Genomic DNA, 20014 nt, shown 5'->3' on the forward strand with positions numbered 1-20014 from the left:
AAATCTCAATTATTTATTTTTGCAGGCCATTTAATTACGTGGTGTGTTTATTCTTTGTTTTGGGTGGGTTGTGCCCTGCTGTCCACAGAGCCTGTTCTTATGGCTGTGGACTTCCGAACTTCTGTGGACCTGTGAGCATTGTCCACCCTTACGTCTGTTTCAGACTTCAGATTTCAGCTCGCTCCTGTTTTTCCAGCACCTTCATAGAATCACAGAATCACAGGGGTTGGAAGGGACCCCCAGAGCCCATGGGGTCCCACCCCCTGCCCAAGCAGGGTCCCTAGGACAGGTCACACAGGGCGGCGTCCAGACAGGGCTGGAATCTCTCCAGAGAAGGAGACTCCACACCCCCTGGGCAGCCCTGTATGTACCCTTGCCAGGGCTCCCTCACCGGCAAGAAGTTCTTCCCCACACTGGGGGGGAACTCCCTGTGCTCCAACTTGAGCCCATCGCCCCTTGTCCTGTCCCCACAGACACTGAGCAGAGGCTGCCCATGGCCCCTGGGTCCCACCCTTCAGCTCTTGATCCCCATTGATCAGATCCCCTCTCAGGCTTCTCCTCTGCAGGCTGAACAGCCCCAGCTCCCTCAGCCTTTCCTCCCAGGGGAGATGCTCCAGGCCCTTCATCCCCTTCGCAGCCTCCTCTGGACTCTCTCCAGGAGATCCCTGGCTGTTTGATCCCAGGGAGCCCAGCACTGGACACAACACTCCAGGTGGGGCCTGAGCAGGGCAGAGCAGAGGGGGAGGATCCCCTCCTGTCACCTGCTGCCCACACTCCTCCTGATGCCCCCAGGATCCCATTGTCTCTCTCAGCCCCAGGGCACACTGCTGGCTCATGGCCACCCTGTCACCCACCAGCACCCCCAGGTCCTTCTCCACAGAGCTCCTCTCCAGCAGCTCACCCCCAGCCTGTACTGATACAAGTGGTTGTACAAATCTTGTACAAACCTTGTATGAATGGTTACTTAGTGCTAGCCAGAATGCTAGCCAGGGGTAGTTTTCTGTAGTTTCTTACCCAAAATAATTCAGTTTTGTCTTGCCAGTCTGTCTCTGACATTCTTCTTCATGTGGCACCACAGGGTTCCTCCCAGATGTCACTTCTGCTCTTGCCCTCATTAAGCAGGGCATTTTCCTGGGTATCAAGGGAAGCCTTTCACAAGACTCAAAGTACATCAGCCACCCTCGGGTGTCACTGGCATATTTCTTAGCCCAATGCCTGCCACACTTCTTGTGCAACTCCCAGCAGTTCAGGGTGATGCAGCTGGAGGATGTGAGTGTGGTGCCACTACTCAGTTGCACCTGAATGGAGCTCTGCAGACCAGGGTGGGGTTGGCAAAGGCATGAAGAAGTCAACACAGCCAAAGCCTGAGTGGTGATACAGCAGTAACCATCTTGCTTTTGTTTTTCATTATTTTTATTTATTTATTCTTTCATATCTAATTACATGAAAATGAGATTGCTAATCACCATCTCTCCACTCCTTTTGTGCTGTGCTATACAATAGAGTCAAACTGAAACTATACAGGATACTTTACCTGTCACAGGCTGTATTCTAACTGCTGCTGTGTTTATCTCACTGAAACATTTTGAGTTTGTCCTGTTTATGCTGATAGCAGAAGTCACTGTTTTATTTATAGTGCAACTTTTTAACTTTTACCTGGAAGGATGTGAACATACTTGAGCTTTCTTGCGATCTACTCTGGTCTCCTAGAGAAAACTGCCAGCTAAAAATGAACTTGGAGGGTATTATTTTGCATTTTCTTTAAAGAAAGCATCGCAGAATATAATTATAGCTATCCTACCAGGGAACTAAAAATACTCGCCTGTCTCAGTGGCCTCAGCCTGGGGATGGTCTTATAACTACAGGATTCAGGTTGTTCAAACACCTGGAGCTGCCTTGCTCTCCTGTCTAAACTAGTATTCTCCCCTGACTTCTCATTTCTACAGCCTACAATCTGCACAAGAAAGTTTAGAGGCTTGGTAAATACTGAAGAAAACTGTATACCTGGCATGCTAACGTGTCGATGTCTGTGGCACCTAAATAACTTCCAACAGATCATTTGGGGTGGAAGGGTGGAATGTGACATGATGCCCATAGGGAAAGAGTAAAGCACTGTAGAGAGACAAGAAGTCAGTAATATAAGCCCCAGGTTAGTATTACAGTTGCAAATAGAAGCAGGCACACGTTGCTAGAGATGCTGCACATAACTCTGCAAGTTTTCAGGACTGAAGTCTTTTGGGGGGGGAAAGTCTTGATATCAGTGAAGGAGAAAATTGGAAAATTATAAGGCAGAATGGGGGATGAAGTGACAAAGAGTGGTAAGGTAACTGAAATGTGCTATTATTAATGAAAAATTATTTACAAATCAGTCGATTAAAAGGTAAAAAAGCATTTTCCTTGGGTTGTGTGAACTGCTTGCAGGGTAAGCCATATGTACTTAAGAAAAGCTGATCAGTGAAAGACAAAAAAGAATCTGAGGCTTGTTTTTATTTATCGTTTTACATTTATAACAGACCGATTCTCCAGACATCATCAAACAACAAAATTAAGCACATCATCAGTCACAAATATGAAAATCAGGCTGGAGAGGCCACTTATGTTGACTGATGGTCTTGAAACGTTAAAAATAAACCAACATTGGACCAAGTTGATATGAAGTGATAGTTGATGGCAAGTGGCACCTTCTAGAATCTGTCCTACTATGTAAAAAGGGTTTTAAGGAAAACCTCTGTTCCTGGTAAGATCATGGAGCAGATCCTCCTTGAGACTATGCTCAGGCACATGGAGAATAAGGAGCTGATTGGTCGCAGCCATCATGGCTTCACTGAGAGCAAATGGTGCCTGACAAACTTGGTGGCCTTTTGTGGTGGAGTGACAGAGATGGTGAACAAGGGAAGGATGACAAACATCATCTTCCTGGACATGTGCAAAGCATTTGGCACTGTACAGCACAACATCCTTGTCTGTACCTTGGAGAGACCTGGATTTGACAGTTGGACCATTCAGTGGATAAGGAACTGGCTGGATGGTCACATTCCAAGAGTTGTGGTCAACAGCTCAGTGGCCATGTGGAGGTCTGTGACAAGTGGTGCTCCTCAGGGGTCAGTACAGGCTGCCCAGAAAAGGTGTGGGTGCCCCATCCCTGGGGGTGTTCAAGGCCAGGTTGGCTGGGGCCCTGGGCAACCTTGTGTAGCTCCAGGCCTGGAGGTTGGTGTCCCTGCCTGTGGCAGGGGGTTGGAGCTCTGTGACCCTTGGGGTCCCTCCCAACCCAGACCAGACTGGGATTCTATGATTCTATGATTTTAAAGCAAGCCAGGATGGGGTTGGATGGGGCTTTGGACACCCTGCTCTGGTGAGGATGTCCCTGTCCATGGCAGGGGGTTGGAACTAGATGGGTTTTGAGGTCCGTTCCAGCTCAAAGCTTTCTGGGATTCTGTGAAATCAGTAGGGAAGTTTGAATGTCAGCATGTATTAGTGCTCTAATGAATGGATGTTCTTGCCATTTTGAAAAGCAGTGGCCCTGCCTCTTGCTGATTTTTCTGCCTTCCTATGGCTTGGTCCTTCTGTCTCTTCTTCCAAAACAAAACCCCTCACTCCAAAACATACTAGAATACCTTGAAGAACAGAGAATCAAAACCAAACGAAACCACACAGGAGAAGCAGAAAGTTTGCTTGATTCAAACTTTATTCCAAGGGACAGACTCAGCAAGGGATTTCTCTGTCTGAACAAGTTGACATATCCAGGACATCAGAGAAACCTGTCTGTTGATCCAACTACCCCGAGCAGTCCTCAGCTAAATGACAGCCTGGGCAGAGAATGGTTGAAGAGCACCCCTGAGGAGAGGGACTTGGGGGTCTTGGGAGATGAGAAGCTCAGCATAAGCCAGCACTGTGTGCCAACAGCCCAGCCAGCCCCCCATGTCCTGGGCTGCATCCCCAGCAGCGGGACCAGCAGGGCTGGGAAAGGGGGATTCTGCCCCTGGGCTCTGCTCTGGGACACAGACCCCCCGGCAGCGCTGCCTCCAGCTCAGGGGTCCCCAGGACAAGGGGGACACGGAGCTGTGGGAGCCAGTCCCCAGGAGCCATGGAGATGATGGGAGGGCTGGAGCCCCTCTGCTCTCTCTGGGGAGAGCTCTGAGCCCCTTCCCATCCCTCCAGGGGCTCCAGGAGAGCTGGAGAGGGGCTGGTGCCCAGGGCAGGGAGGGCCAGGCCCAGGGAAAGGGCCTTCAGCTGCAGGAGGGGGATGGAGAGGGGCTGGGAGGCAGAAATCCTTCCTGGGGAGGGGAGAGGCCCTGGCCCAGGGTGCCCAGAGAAGCTGGGGCTGCCCCGGGATCCCTGGCAGGGCTCAAGGCTGGGTTGGATGGGGCTTGGGGCACCCTGGGCTGGGGGGTGTCCCTGCCAAGTCTGATGGGAGCAGCTGAGGGAGCTGGAGGAGTTTGGTCTGGGGAAGATGAGTCTGAGTAGAGATCTAGAAGGAAGTCTACATGTAAGGAGGGTGTAGTGAGGTGAAGGTTGGTCTCTTCTCCAGGTAACTAGCAATAGGAGAAGAGGAAATGGTCATCTAGACTCAGAGCAGGTTTAGACTGGGGATTGGGAAAAATGTCTTCACCAAAAGAGTGGTCAGGTGTTGGACCTGGCTGCCCAGGGAGGTGGTGGAGTCACCATCCCTGGAGGGGTTCAAAACACACGTAGCTGTGGCGCTCCAGGACATGGGTTAGCTGAGATGGTGAGGTCACACTGATGGTTGGACTTGATGATCTTAGAGGTCTTTTCCAGCCTTAAAGTTTTGATGATTCTACAATTTACAGCGTGGCATGCCCCATCCCTGGGGGTGTTCAAGGCCAGGTTGGCTGGGGCCCTGGGCAACCTTGTGTAGCTCCAGGCCTGGAGGTTGGTGTCCCTGCCTGTGGCAGGGGATTGGAGCTCTGGGACCCTTGGGGTCCCTTCCAACCCAGACCAGACTGGGATTCTGTGACTCTAAGATATTAAAGCAAGCCAAGATCAGTTCATGGACAGGCGGTAAAAGCACTTTTTTACTTGAAAAATAATTAATGTGTAGAATTAATGTCTAGGTAGTGTTGCTGAGAGAAAGGCACGGGTCACTCAGTAAACAGTTGGGTATTGTTCAGAAAACACCTTATTAAAGTGGGGCAGAGGGTTGATGAGCCTAATAGAATCACTGAATCACAAGGTTGCAAAAGACCTTTGTGATCATCAAGTCCAACTATTCCCCTCCTAAGCCAAACCAGATCCCTGAGCACCTCATCTACCCTTTTTTTGAACACACCCAGGGAAGGTGACTCAACCCCTCCCTGGGCAAAATAGCCCCATTCTCAGACAAGCCTTTGATCCAAAGCGTCCAAGCTGGGCATCTGTTACTTGATACCAGGTGTCACTGCTCATGGGGAATATATTGTATGTTTCTCTTTGCATTTCAGCAGGCTGAGAGAACACATCAGTGCTGAAGTGCCTTGACAATGCTGAGAGGCTGTGTGTGTGGGAATGGCCTAAATCAACCATGTTCAGCACCCTCCTAATTTTAACCTGGACACCAACCCTGGGGCTGTAATAATGCAGCTCAGAAACTCTTAAATGAAGAGGAAAAAATGTCCCAGGAGATTCCAGATTTTGTAAATATTTACAAGGGGGGGGAGTGATGAGGAGAGTAATTTTTATTTCCACCTGACTTTTACTACCTGAAATTCTTCACCAGCAACACGAATTTTATATCAGTAATTCATGTGCTGTTTAAAATGGTGCCACATTTGTGCCCTGGCATCCCCATTCTTGCCAGGACTCTCAAAGCAAAGCCATAGCACTTCTGGAGTACAGTACAAACCATCAGTTAAAAGTTCCAAGGGAAAAGTAAACAAGAAGTAAATGAAAAATTTCAAGCTTTTTAGCTAGGGCATGTTATTGGTGCTGCTAATCCAGTGAAGCCACAGGCAGCTTGTGGTGATAGTATCATCCTGGAGGTTTTTTGGATGAAGTAACTCTACCTGCAGAGACGTTTCAAACCCACTTGGGTGGGTTGAAGCGCATCAAGTGAGTCACATCTAATTGTCAGACTTGTTTCTTTAATAACCACACTTAGATGGAAGAAGGGACTGAAATAGAACCATGGATTTGTTGCACAGGTTATCAACATGGAAGAAGAAAATCACCAACAATGTCCTACCTAGGAAGAAATTGATTTTTTTAAATTTATTAGTTTTTTTTTTTAAAATGACTGTTCTTCTAGATATGGGACCCAAGTGCCCCAATGGGAGCTACCTTAGGCCTTTCAATGCACAAAGAGCTTCATTGAGACTGGATTTAAAATAAAGCTATTATTATTTGTCATGGAAGTATCTCCATTTTCTTTTGAAATGAATAGAAAGAATCCAAGTAAAAATCTACATCGTAGTGGACTGGAATGATCTAATTCCAGTGAAGGGACAGAAGATGCAGGAAGTCCTGTGTGTTTGTTTCTGAGTTGAACGAACACTTCTTAGAAGATCAAAAATATCAATTATTCAGCATTTCTCAACCTACCTTAGGTTGACCTTAGGCATTTAAGAAAGTGAACCAACACTAATCCAAGGTTGCACTGGAAATCTTCTCAAAATAACACAGGCAAGAATGACATGATTCTTTTTCTCTGTAAATTTTTTTACACATTCAGTGCTTTTGCTATTTCCAAGTTGCTTCAGTCTTGCAGACTGCACTTTCTCCTGGCGCTCAGGTAATTGGAACTGACATTGCTGGAAAAGACTGTTGGAGGAAGCTTTTGGGTGGGTTCCAAAGGTGTGTTGCTCCTGTACTGACCTGAGTGAAGGCAGCACGTTTGAAATGGGCTTCCACATGTGTTTGCATTAATATGAGCTTGAGATCTGATACAGCTAGAAGAAATACAGTATCAGAGAATCACAGAGCTGTAGGGGTCAGAAGGGGCCTCCAGAGCCCATGGGGTCCCACCCCCTGCCCAAGCAGGGTCCCTAGGACAGGGCGCACAGGGCGGTGTCCAGACGGGGCTGGAATCTCTCCAGAGAAGGAGACTCCACACCCCCTGGGCAGCCTGTCCCAGGGCTCCCTCACCCTCACCGGGAAGAGGTTCTTCCCCACATTGGGGGGAACTCCCTGGGCTCCAACTTGAGCCCATCGCCCCTTGTCCTGTCCCCACAGACACTGAGCAGAGGCTGCCCATGGCCCCTGGGTCCCACCCTTCAGATATTTATAAATCGCAGCCCTGTCTTTGAGCTGTGGATTCTTCTGATCATTTTCAAGGAGGATCTTTACAGCCTCATTTACATACTACCTGTGACCTTGCATTGCCCAACTCCAGGCCACGTTGGAGATGCAAAGGTTGGCTGCCTGGCATTTTGGCAGAAGCACCAACAGGGGCCCAGGGGCGCAGCTCCGAACACTGTGCGCTAATCAACCATTCATCCTCTGAGCTTGAAAGGAAAATTGTCTTTCCCAAGGCTTTGCCCCTTGGATGTTTTCTTGGAAGACCAGAAGGAGTGAGAGATAACAAACGTACCTGCACAGAGCAGGCGGTCTACTAAATACTGGTGGCTTTAAGGCTCCAGTAACACCCTGCCTCTGCACTGTGAAACACTTGAAAATACTTTTTGTTGTACCTTGGGAGAGTCAGTAGCTTCTTCCATTACTAAATTAGTCAGTTACCTCTGGCGATCACAGCTCCTCACATCTTGTATGACACCTCTATTAAAAAAAAAAGGAAGTATCTTGTCCAGTGCTGGGCTCCCTGGGATCCAACAGCCAGGGATCTCCTGGAGAGAGTCCAGAGGAGGCTGCGAAGGGGATGAAGGGCCTGGAGCATCTCCCCTGGGAGGAAAGGCTGAGGGAGCTGGGGCTGTTCAGCCTGGAGAAGAGAAGCCTGAGAGGGGATCTGATCAATGGGGATCAATAGCTGAAGGGTGGGACCCAGGGGCCATGGGCAGCCTGTGCTCAGTGTCTGTGGGGACAGGACAAGGGGCGATGGGCTCACGTTGGAGCCCAGGGAGTTCCCCCCCAATGTGGGGAAGAACTTCTTGGCGGTGAGGGTGAGGGAGCCCTGGGACAGGCTGCCCAGGGGGTGTGGAGTCTCCTTCTCTGGAGAGATTCCAGCCCTGACCTGTCCTAGGGACCCTGCTTGGGCAGGGGGTGGGACCTGATGTGCTCTGGGGGGCCCTTCCAGCCCCTGTGATTCTGTGATTCTGTGGCATACAGCTCGTGACACTGGGTGCTGCCAACGCAAACCCAAAAGGCTCCTGTGTCAGCCTGGGGCTGGCTGGTGCCTCACTTACAGAGAATCCCCCTTCCCTGCCACTGCCAGCAGAACCCCAGGGCAGATGAAAGACCAGAATCAAGCCCTTTTCCTTCTTTCCTGGAGGCAATCTGCATGTCAAGGTAGCTGCAAGGCTTCGGGTTCTGGAAAACTCCCTGTACATCTCCTGGGAGCATTCTGCACTCCTTTCTGTGACTTCTGCTGGCTCCCACACCTGAGGATGCAGCTCAGCATCTCTTTCATGGGGTGCTCCTTTTATTAACATGCCTTTCTCTGTTGGCAGTCAAAACAGAAGCAAAAGTTAAAAAAAAAGAAGAGCTGGGAAGTGCAGGTGTTAATGCTGTGAAGCCTGTGGGTGCAAACAGGGTTCTGTTAAAAATGAAATAAAATTGGGTGGAGGTAGATAAAAAGACTTCTGAAATAATTGTTCTGTAGAATGTGGCCTTTCCACATAGGCAGAAATCTTTCTCTTCACTTCTGTCTGAAGAGAGAGTCAAATAGAGAATCTCATCTCTTAATTAGAAAGAAAAATACTCATCAAACACATCTCATCACTGGAAAGCTAATGATCCACAGCTGCTAGTCTGAAAGGGCAGGCTTTTTTTCTGAACAGTAGGAAGTGTTAATCATTTTGGATGAGATTTCTTTTTAAAATATACTGTAGTTTGCGAAAGAATAGGATATTCAATATTCTAACTTAAATTATTTTTTGAAGTGTTGTACACCAGGGATAGTGTCATGTGTCTCCCTGAACGATCGTTTAATTCCTGTGTCTCTCTCTAAGAGCATCAACTGATAGGATGTTGTAAATGGCCAGTTCATGCCTGTGACTCTGAAAATCTTGATCTCATGGGGGAGAAGGAAAAAAAAAAAAGTCCTCCCTTATATTCTTCTGTGCAGGAAATGGCAGCTATATTAAACTGTAACCTTTGAGACTCCCACTCCTCCCTTAAAATAGTTGGCTTGTTTCAGTAGTGATGAGGATCCTTTTTTTAGAGAGTTAAAGCCATTATTTCCTTGGAAGAGACGGTAATGGATACAGTCCATGTTCCACTGGATGCTCTATAGCCGTGGGCAAGTCCCAGAACTGCCCTTTTGCACTTGTTCCTTAGCTTTGGGGGATCTTTTTCCCCCCCCTAGACTTTTTTATTGGGATAGGTTTTCTTCCTCTTCGTGCAGGAAGTTCAGGCTTCCACATATCACTTCCCTTCTTCCCTCTCCCCCAGCCATTAGGGATTTGTGTTTGAGGTGAGAGCATTTACTTCCACCACATTTTGGGTTTGCTCATGAATAAACATGAGCTACCATAAAAGTTTTGGTCTAGGGGACCTGCTTGTTTTCTCCCATGTCCATTTCAGGGCTGCATTTCTCTTCAGGGGAAGGCAGAGGAGCCACTTCACTTGCACAGACTGGCCATGTCTCATTTCTGTGGCAAACACAGTGTCCCTGCCTTCTAGTGCCTGGCTGAGAACAGTGCCTGGGAAGAGGAAACAGTTAAAATTCAGCCAGATCAGCTAGATGTGAAGCCTGCAGGTCCACAACATCTTCTACAGGAGGTGTCTGGGTGTAATATCCACAGTTTTGAAAGCTGACCATGCAGGTTGTAAAGTGGTAGTATCTTAATACAGCATTTGGCCTGCAGAGTACAGGGCTGTAAGGAATTGATGCTCCTCAGGCTCCTTCTCAAATGAGGATGGATGTTTGGATGGCAACCCAGTGATGTTCTGGTGTACAGAGTACACAATGACTGTGTTCCTCAGTCTCCAGTCAGGTCCGTATCTCCTGAGACTTTCTAGGTTGGTTTTCTCTGGAGACAGGGATTGTTTGGACATTACTTGGCTTTATTTACATCTTTCTCAACCAGAGTTCAGACAGGACCATAAGGAAGACTGTATGCATTGCTGTTACTCAACAGGAAACCTCTAGCTTGCTGTGCTGATACTTGGGTGCTGTTTGTCGACTTCCAGAGCTCCCTTCAGGGTGTGTCCCATGACTTCAGGGCATTCTAGGGGCTAAAGGCCCCGAGGATTATTTCTTTTCTTCTCTTTTGAGATGCAAATAATATTGTAAACTGGCTGTATCAAATTTATGACACTGAATCTTGCTCTCAGAAGGGTAGTTAACAAGCTGATGGACAAACTCTCAAATTCCATGAGCTGTTGCTTGCTTCTTCTTCATTGCCATTTCTAACAGATTTCCTTTTAAACTGAACAACCTAAATAAAAATTAGTTTTCTTGCAAATGAAATATCAAGTGGTAGAACTGGTGATATCCTCTTAGGTGTGTCACACGCTGCTTTTTCAGTTCTTTCAGTGTGCATCCTTGTTTGTCTTGCAGTCTCACAGGGCGTCCTCAGGGCATTCAGTGGTAGAAAGCACAGGGGAGAGGTAAGTTAGATGATCTTGAGAGAGGAGATTACTTAAAATACAGCTTCTTTTTTGCTTGTTTGGGTTTTTTATGTTTTTCCTTTTGTGTTTTGTATTTGGTATTAACTCCAAACAAAAATCCAGCAGAAGACTCTTAAAATCCCCATTCCACTCTTACTGGACTTTATGTACATCTTGGTGACTGGTTTGGGAAAATCAGACCCTTTTTTAGTTTGCCTAGGCACTGATTGGCAGAGCTATAGGTTTGCTAGTTCTGTGGCACACCATCTCCATGCATTTAGCAGGTGTTAAAGATACTCAAAGGCTTAAGTATTTGGATGAGGCAGGCTTAACGAGGTTTCTGGGTATATACCCTTCTTTGTTGTGTAATGAGCTTTGCTGTCATACTTTGATGTTTGGGTTTTGTTGAGTTAGAAGAGAACAAACCCAAGTTGTGGCTAGAGCTGGCTAAAGGTAAAGGGTGTTTTGTTCATAGGCAAACCTGGAGGTAAAAATGGTTTAGTCTGGCTCCATCTGAGCCCAAACACTTTCAGTTCTTTCCTGCAAACCAATAATTGGCTGGATGTGTCTCTACCAGACATCTACGGGCTCTGACAAACCCTAACGACTTCCAGGCTCCAAAAAGTCACAGCATTTTGGAGAAACCCTTCATAAAAGTGAAGCTTCTGAAGGGATGGACTTAGGTGGTTTCTCAGCACTCCTTTTAATCCCATTTTCGATGAGTCTGTAGTGAGCAGTGTTTTTCTGTGCTTTCATTAAAATAGATGCATTCTCTATATAAAAATAGATAGATTTCATTAAAACAGATGCAGGCTTTTCCCTTTCAATGTGGTTTTCCTGCTAGTTTTCCATTCAAAAGGTTTTCTCAGACTGAGTTGTGATGCTTGCTGCTCCTGCTTGTTTGTGTGACATTACAACAACCAAGCTCTTTTTTCTAAAGAGCTAATTAATTTTTATCCATAGAACAGCTAATTAATTTTTTATCCATTATCTTTCTTAAAGTGTGATCTTATTCTTGTGCTGTTTTGCATACTTTTGTCAACATAAGCATTATTTTAAGAGGGAATAATTAATATCCCTCTTAGACTACACCACACAAACTTTCCTTTGGCAAGAATGAAGGTATGAAGCAGTGGGAAGTGTAGCAGTTGTTTCAGGTGGGTAAGTGGCTAGACAGCAAAGCAGTCAAGCACCTTCCCTGCCCAAGGAGAGGTGGTTTTCTTCAGAATTGTTTTAATTTATTGGTCTTAACTGTGCACAAGAGTTTAACGTAGCACTGATTTTAATAACTTTAATTTTTTTCCCCTGCTCTGTCTTCTAGCTTTATCTTTTCGTGGTCTGGAACTTTGAGCTCTACATGATACCACTGGCTTTGTTGCTGCTGCTGGCGTGGAACTACTTCTTGATCATATCAGGGAAAGATAACAGGCAGCATGATACGGTGAGTCTCCTCTACTTCAAGCACATACATGTCCCTTTTCTTTCTTTAACCAGATAAAATTTTGTAACTGAGTTTAAACATGACATCTTTCTGAAAGTGTCTCAGTTCACAACGCTCGGTGGACAATTCTTCCCATCTGCAATTTAATTTTTGCTCCAGCTGTCCAATAAATGTGTCTGGGTTTGTTGAAAATGTTGTGTAAAAATGCAGTAGAACATGTGCTGCCCTCAGAATCTGGTTGCTGTGGGAAAGGGGTGAGAGGCTCGTTGCTCAGGCGAGTTCTTTGACAATGGCTTTGTGTGGCTGAGCACTTATGTTGCATTTTTTTTTACTTCACATATTGAAGTGAAAGGTTAAAATTATTCCAGTTTGTTAAGAGTTTCTGAATCTTACCTCATTTTTATGGTATTTCACAGTTTATCATTAATATGTTACTATCCATTGAGCTTCATATAAGCCTTTTCTTATTCTCATCTCATGCCATCTTTTAATTAAATGCATGTAGTTGGGATCTAACAAACAAACATTTACTAATAACTGACAGTTATTAACAACAAAAGTGTGGTTCAGATGTTCACAAGCACATACCAAAAGTTGAAGTTGTGCTTTATGCTCTGCAATTTTTCTAGGATCCATGCAGTTTAAGGGCTTGGCATATGTTTTATTGCTGAGCCTTATGAGTTTAGAACTTGGTGTTGGTGTCAGTGTTCACATCCCAAAAGCAGCGTGCTGCCTAGGACAGAGTGATCTGCATGGTTACCTGTATGGGTGTGCTGGTTATCTAACCAGCACAGGTTAGATAACGGGTCTCAGAGGATATTGTTCACTGGAGGGCAGTAACAAGTGGAGCACAGCAATGCATGAGGAGCTAGCACATCTCTATCCATGACCTGGAGGAGGTGACAGTGCACTCCCATCACGTTTTTGGGTGGCACCAGGTGTGTGGGCCAGTTGATAGCCTGGGTCTGCCAATCAAAGACGTAGGTAGAGTGGAGAAATGAGCCAATAGGAACCTCATGGAATTCAAGGAAAAATGGTGAGTCTTTCTCTTGGGGAGGAATAAGCCCTTGCAGTGACACAGGCTGGGGACTGGTGTCTGGGAAGAAGCTGTCTGTGAATTGGGTCTGGGAATTTTAAGAATGGAAGGTAAACATGAGCCAGAAGTGTGCCTCAGCAGGAAAGAGGACCTCCAGCACCCTGGGCTGCATTAAGAGGAGCCAGTGGGCCAAGGGGAGCAATTACCCCTCTGCTCAGCACTTGTTAGACTGCATCTAGAGTTGTGTCCCTTTTGGGACACCCCCAGTTCAGGAAAGACATTGATTCACTTGAGCAAGTTCAGTGGAGAGCTACCAAGATGGGGAGCAGCTTGAGCACTTGCCATGCACGGGGAAGCTGAGGAAAGTGGGCTTGGAGCCTGGAGAGGTGGTGGCTCGGTGGCCAGAAGAACAGTCCTCAACCACCTGTATAAGGAGGTTATCAAGAAAATGGGGGTAGAGTCTTGGCAGATGAATAGATTGATGTAAGTGTAGCAGTGCAATGATGAGCAGTGGAAGAGGCAACATAAATAATTTGAAACAAAATGGGGTTGTTTTTGCCATGAGAATTGTTAAGAAGTGGGAGATACTGCAGAGGAAAGTTGTGCAGCTGCTGTTGGAGTTTTCAGGATCCCACTTGATAAAGATCAGAGCAACCTGATCTGACCTCACGGATGACCCTGCTTTGAGCAGGAGGTTGGAGGTTCCTTCCAGCCTGAATGATCCCATGTCTCCAATGTCTACCCACTGCAACTGTTACTGGCTAAAGAACTGATAAAGCCCTGATGCTCCCACTGATATTACCTGTCTGCATCACTAATACTGTTATGCTTCATAGAATCATGGACTGGTCTGGGTTGGGAAAGACCCCAAGGGTCCCAGAGCTCCAGCCCCCTGCCACAGGCAGGGACACCAACCTCCAGGCCTGGAGCTACACAAGGCTGCCCAGGGCCCCAGCCAACCTGGCCCTGAACACCCCCAGGGATGGGGCATTGACCCCCTCTCTGGGCAGCCCCTTCCAGCCCCTCACCACTCTCTCTGCAAACAACTTCCCCCCAGTCTCTCCTCTCCCCCTTCCCTCCTCCAGCTTCTCCCCAGACCCCTTGTCCTGCCAGTCTCTGCCCTTTAACAAGCCCATTCCCCTCCTGTTCCTGGGGTCCCTTCAGGGACGGGGAGGCTGCAGTGAGGTCCCCCCACAGCCTTCTCTTCTCCAGGCTGACCCAGCCCAGCTCCCTCAGCCTCTCTTCATAGGGGATAACCTTCCAAAGGTCATCTATAATTAAGGGTGGAAATGACAGTGGTATTTCCTAATCCCAAAGCTGTTATATGTATGGAAGGAGCCTAAGATCAAGATTTAAAACATGTGTTACTTAAATCACAGACCCTAGTCTCCAGCTGCCTGAAAGGCTGAAAGCTTCTGAGCCTGAAGATGCTATGAGTAACCAAAATCCCTTGTTGAAGGAGAGATTTCACTTGTGAGCTACAATATGCTTAATTTCTCTCTGAAATGCCACCAGCCTGTGAAGATCAATTGGGTCATGTAACTTTTCTAACAAAATAATGAAGCTCTTGATGGACTCTCTGTTGAGGACACCAAATGATGCTCTAAAAATGTTCCTCTTGGCCAGATCGCTTCAGACCAGGCTACACAGCCAGTCATGTTCATCCCAAATGTTTGATAACTGTACCATTAATTACTGGGTTTTGTTTAGGTTTATCACAAGTAAGTTAGGACCTCATTTTTAATGATTTCAGCTTGGTTACCATTACGGTGAGCATCTGTCTCCTATGAAGTGATCTGCAGACTTCTTGGATGCCTTTCTAATTAACTCACAAATCTTCAGTAATATCACAAGTCCTTAGCTCAGGTCATTAGCACAGTATCATTAGATTAGGAGTCATTTAAATATTTCTGTTTTCCCATGCAGAGTGTAAATATTAACTAAATTAATTAAGCAGTGTTTCCTAGTGGCTAGAGAATGCTTCGAGATTCACGTGATCTGGCTTCTGTTCCCAGGTCTCTGGAGATTCCTTGTGTGCCTCAGTGAAATCTTTGACTACTTATCTTAGGAATATCATCTGTCTTTGGAAGTTACTTGGAAATCCTCAAGCTAATTGTAAGACAAAAAGATAAATACATTTGTTAACTTTCCTTACTCAATTAACACTAAACAGGCGTACTTAAAGACTGTATGCAGTCTATGCTACTTTCAGGTCTGTGGAAAATACTTAAATTTGGGACCCTCAAAAGTAGTTCAGAAGAGTTATTTTTCCTTTGTACTGTCCCTACAGGAGAATAATTGTCAATGATTATCAGTTCAGGCAGCAGGGACTGGACTCTTCTGCAGGTCAATGAAATAGTGATCACTAAGTTTCTGTACAGGTATGGCAGATGAGCCTCAGCTCATCCTTGTTTGACTGTCTCTACAGACAAGGTGTTATTTGCTGTGTCCTCTTGGCTTCAATCTCCTTGAAGGAGTTTGGAACTTACTTTCTTGTGGAACAATTCACCTGCCAAAAGGTCTGGGCTTCTCTGCCATCATGGGAGCCTGCACTGTTCATTTCAGTGTGAGTGTGGTGACTGTGCCATTTACTCTGACTCCTAGTAACTTACAAGTGCAAGTTCTTTCTTGAACAAAGAGTGCAGTGAGGCTGGGAGACCTGAGTGTGTTTATTAATAGAGGACAACTCTACTGGAAGATCTGACAAAGAAGTGAAGCGGTGTGTTGGGTGTTAAAGCTCCCATGGATTCAGCTGTCCTGCCTTTGCAGGATTGATTATCATCATGGTTTTAGTCAAAAACCAGAACAAACGTGGAAGAGAAGCATTGGGTGTTCCCCAGGGCTCAGTGTTGGGTCCTCCAGGGATGGGGCACCCACCCCCTCTCTGGGCAGCCCCTTCCAGCACCTCACCACTCTCTCTGCAAAGAACATCCCTTCAATCTCCCCTCTCCCCCTTCCCTCCTCCAGCTTCACTCCAGCCCCTTGTCCTGCCAGTCTCTGCCCTTTAACAAGCCCATTCCCCTCCTGTTCCTGGGGTCCCTTCAGGGACGGGAAGGCTGCAGTGAGGTCCCCCCACAGCCTTCTCTTCTCCAGGCTGACCCAGCCCAGCTCCCTCAGCCTCTCTGCGTAGGGGAGCTGCTCCAGCCCTCTGAGCATCTCCATGGCTCCTCTGACCCCTCTCCAACAGCCCCACATCTCTCTTGTCCTGGGGCCCCAGCTCTGGACACAGGACTCCAGCTGGGGCCTCCCCAGGGCAGAGCAGAGAGGGACAATCACCCCTCATCCATTGGGCCACAGCTTTTAACTGCTTTAACAGGCTCATTGGATCTCTGCAGGTTCTTGTTCTTCCTCCACCAAATAGGTAGCAGACAGGGAGCCTAGAAGGTGTTCTCCTTGATACTGCCCTTGAGAGGGGAAGGCTCCTTGAGAGGAGTATGCAGATCTGGCAGGTCAACAGCCAGCTGTGCAGATGTGTTGTCAACCAGGACTTGGGTTTTGCAACCATGGGCCCAAACTTGAGGGTCAAGGACTGCTAGGAAGAGGCAAGATCCACCTCACCTTTCCCAAAAAACTGGCTAACACAATGAAGAAAGCATTAAACTGGAAGTGATGGGAGGGGGAGGTGAGGACGACCCACAGTCTGGTGAGGAAGTGGTGGTCTGAGTTGGAAAGCAAAAGGTGCAAAGTGAAGTGGACAGGAAAGACCTCAAAAAACAGGGCTGAGTGGCCCACCCCAGGCATAGGGACACAGATAAGGAAATGTGTCTCTGGAAGAAGCTCTCACACCCTTTCTGAGGTCCAGTGTGCCAGGAGGTCTCTCCCTGCAGTGCCTGTACATTGGTGTGCACAGCATAGGAGCCAGATGATGAATCTTGGGGGGGTGATGACCATGTGTGGTAAATACCTGAAGGGAGCAGAAGAAGAGAGTGGCTCTTCCCAGTGGTGCCCAGTGACAGGACAGGATCAATGGGCACAAACTGAAATTCCATCTGAAAGCACTGTTCCTGTGAGGGAGGATCAAGATACCCAAAGAGAATACAGAGCCTGTATCCATGGACATACTCAAGACTTCACTGGACATGGTCCTGGGCCATGGGCTCAGATGTGAGCCTGCTTGATTAAGGGGGGGTTGGACTTGATGATCTCTGCTTCAGCATGGAGATTGATCTCAAGATATCCCTGCCAGCCTCTGCCACTCTGTGATTCTCTGACTGAAGGCACTAACCCTTCTCTACTTTTGGTCTATTCTTTGTCAGGGTATTTTCCAAGCAATTTAAAATTTAATAGAAGAACAGTGCACATGCCTGGAGTTACCTATGAATGTTCCTCTGCCATATATACCCCTATGGAGAAGAGGTTTAATCACTTCAGCTCACATCCTGCATTTATAGTTAATACTTAGAGCATTTAAGGAAATATTAAATAGCTAATTTCCTCTTGAAGTTTCAAGTTGCACATGTCATTGCATAGAAAATGATGGTGAGCAGCTGGGAGTTAATGTGCCATACACAAATTCTTATGAATCTGTATAATAGAGTATATACACATATTATTAATCTTGTAAGAGTGATATAAAATGGCACAGTACATCTTCTAATTTCACTGGAGATTCTTTGTGAAATGGGCTTTGATGACTTACGATTCTAGAGTATATCTTTCTAATAGAAGTTAGAGCTGCACACGTTGAGGATGAAATTTTGAGAAGAAAAACAACTTTCATTAAAGATATCTTGTCATTCTGAGTTTTTAACTCATTTCTGCAGGTACTTTTTACCTAGTCCTCCAGTATCATAAGTATACTCAGATTCTTTATTTGTCTTCATGTGTCCTCTGGAAGTTGCCAGGTGAAGGAGAAACAGAAGCAGGAATGGGAAGAAGGATGCTTATGAATATATCCATCTCATTGGATTCCTTCTTTCCTCAAGAAAGGGTGCTAAGGATGATGGGCTGGAGTTGGCGATGTGGCCCCAGCTCAGCTGCAGCTGAAGGAGCTGTTCTGATTGAGTCTGAATCACTTTCTTCTGGGGGAAAGGGAGCAGTGTCTGTCAGAGATGTAGGTGAATTTGTTGCTGCTCCTCCTCGAGGCAGAGAGTGCCACTTTACTGTATTATCAATATGGAAACCAACCCCCCCTGGGAGAGTGCCTGACTCCTGCAAACTGAAAGTTGAGTTGCCAAATGAACAAAGTAGAATGACAGAGTTGTAGGGGTTGGAAGGGACCTCAGGAGGTCATTGAGTCCAACCCCCCTACCAAAGCAGGTTCCTTAGGACAGTAAACTTGATTTTCTGTGTTCCTTCACTTTAAGGTCTGAAAGCATGGAAGCACGAGTCCATAACATTCTTAGTCTGAAGGGTTTTCAAAGGGTTTCATCTGCAGATGGATGCAGGATCAACATCAAGTGACTCAAGTGCCTGTGCACCACTGAGGGGTTTCGTGCTCGAACCTCTTCTGCCAGGGGGTAAGCAGTGATTTCTACCCAAGGACAAAAATATTGCTATGAATTTATGGCAAAAAAATCAGTATGATTTTTGTAGCTAGAATGTGTTGTAGTTAGAGTGTGTGGAATGTGTCACTTGCGCAGGATGACACAAAAGGGTGTTGTCAGGTTGCTGGTCACCTCTTGACATCATTTTCACTTCATGTCCCAGAGAGGTTTTGCCCCCCTTTGCCAGCAGGTCACAGGAGGGGATCCTCCCCCTCTGCTCTGCCCTGCTCAGGCCCCACCTGGAGTGTTGTGTCCAGTGCTGGGCTCCCTGGGATCAAACAGCCAGGGATCTCCTGGAGAGAGTCCAGAGGAGGCTGCGAAGGGGATGAAGGGCCTGGAGCATCTCCCCTGGGAGGAAAGGCTGAGGGAGCTGGGGCTGTTCAGCCTGGAGAGGAGAAGCCTGAGAGGGGATCTGATCAATGGGGATCAATAGCTGAAGGGTGGGACCCAGAGTCCATGGGCAGCCCCAGTCAGTGTCTGTGGGGACAGGACAAGGGGCGATGGGCTCAAGTTGGAGCCCAGGGAGTTCCCCCCAATGTGGGGAAGAACTTCTTGGCGGTGAGGGTGAGGGAGCCCTGGGACAGGCTGCCCAGGAGGTGTGGAGTCTCCTTCTCTGCAGAGATTCCAGCCCCTGTCCTAGGGACCCTGCTTGGGCAGGGGGTGGGACCCCATGGGCTCTGGGGGTCCCTTCCCACCTCTGTGATCCTGTGATTCTGTGATAGTGACGGCAGCGGCTCGAGAACCTCAGTCACACCGGGTGGTGGCAGGAAGCTGAGTGAGATGGGTCAGTACCAGTCTAAAACTGGTCTGATCTGAAACATCTCTCAAGGTGAGGATTAGATCAGCATAATTTCTTCAGTGTGATGCAGAAAGGCTTTTACCTCCTGTTCACTCACCACCAGCAAACACTTTCTGCACCTCGAAACGGAAGGTGACCCTGGTTCTGTTTCTGCTTGAGCCTGATGGCACAGCAAAGCCCATGAGCTTTTCTTACAGCATCCAGCCTTCTGCCAAATTAATCACAACCCCAAACTTCCTCTCCATTTCTTTTAATCAATAAAACAGGTTAGAAAGTTTTCCGCAACTAGGTCAGTTCCTGTCCCCACTGTCAGAGCACACCAGCATCATGTGCCTGGGTGTTGAGAAGTCTGCTGAGAACCATTGCTGTCTTCATTCTGCAACAATCTGGACAGTCAGGGAGGAAAAATACTCTCTGGTCTCCCACTGCAGGACACTTTGTGGTTATTTTTTATATTTTTTTTTTTTAAATAAATCAGAAAAGAAACATGAAAATGTCAGCTTAATCAAGCATTTAAATTTTATTAATCAAGTCTAATTTTTATGAATGCAAATAATCGCTGAAGCTGGACAAATTTGCTCTAGATTGCATCA

The 20014-nt window shown here is 46.9% G+C and overlaps 1 protein-coding gene across 1 annotated transcript in view; it reads left to right on the forward strand.

Moving 5' to 3' along the window:
* Positions 1-20014, forward strand: part of MCTP1 (multiple C2 and transmembrane domain containing 1) — a gene marked incomplete at its 3' end in the record, with an annotated part of 294163 nt that overhangs the window by 229663 nt on the left and 44486 nt on the right. The window contains exon 16 of the mRNA XM_084278338.1: positions 11981-12100. Within this exon, the coding sequence (XP_084134464.1) occupies positions 11981-12100 (120 nt within the window). The remainder of the gene's footprint in view (positions 1-11980; positions 12101-20014) is intronic.

The sequence above is a fragment of the Gallinula chloropus genome (assembly GCF_964237585.1).
Source record: "Gallinula chloropus genome assembly, chromosome: Z".
NCBI classification, from domain to species: Eukaryota; Metazoa; Chordata; class Aves; order Gruiformes; family Rallidae; genus Gallinula; species Gallinula chloropus.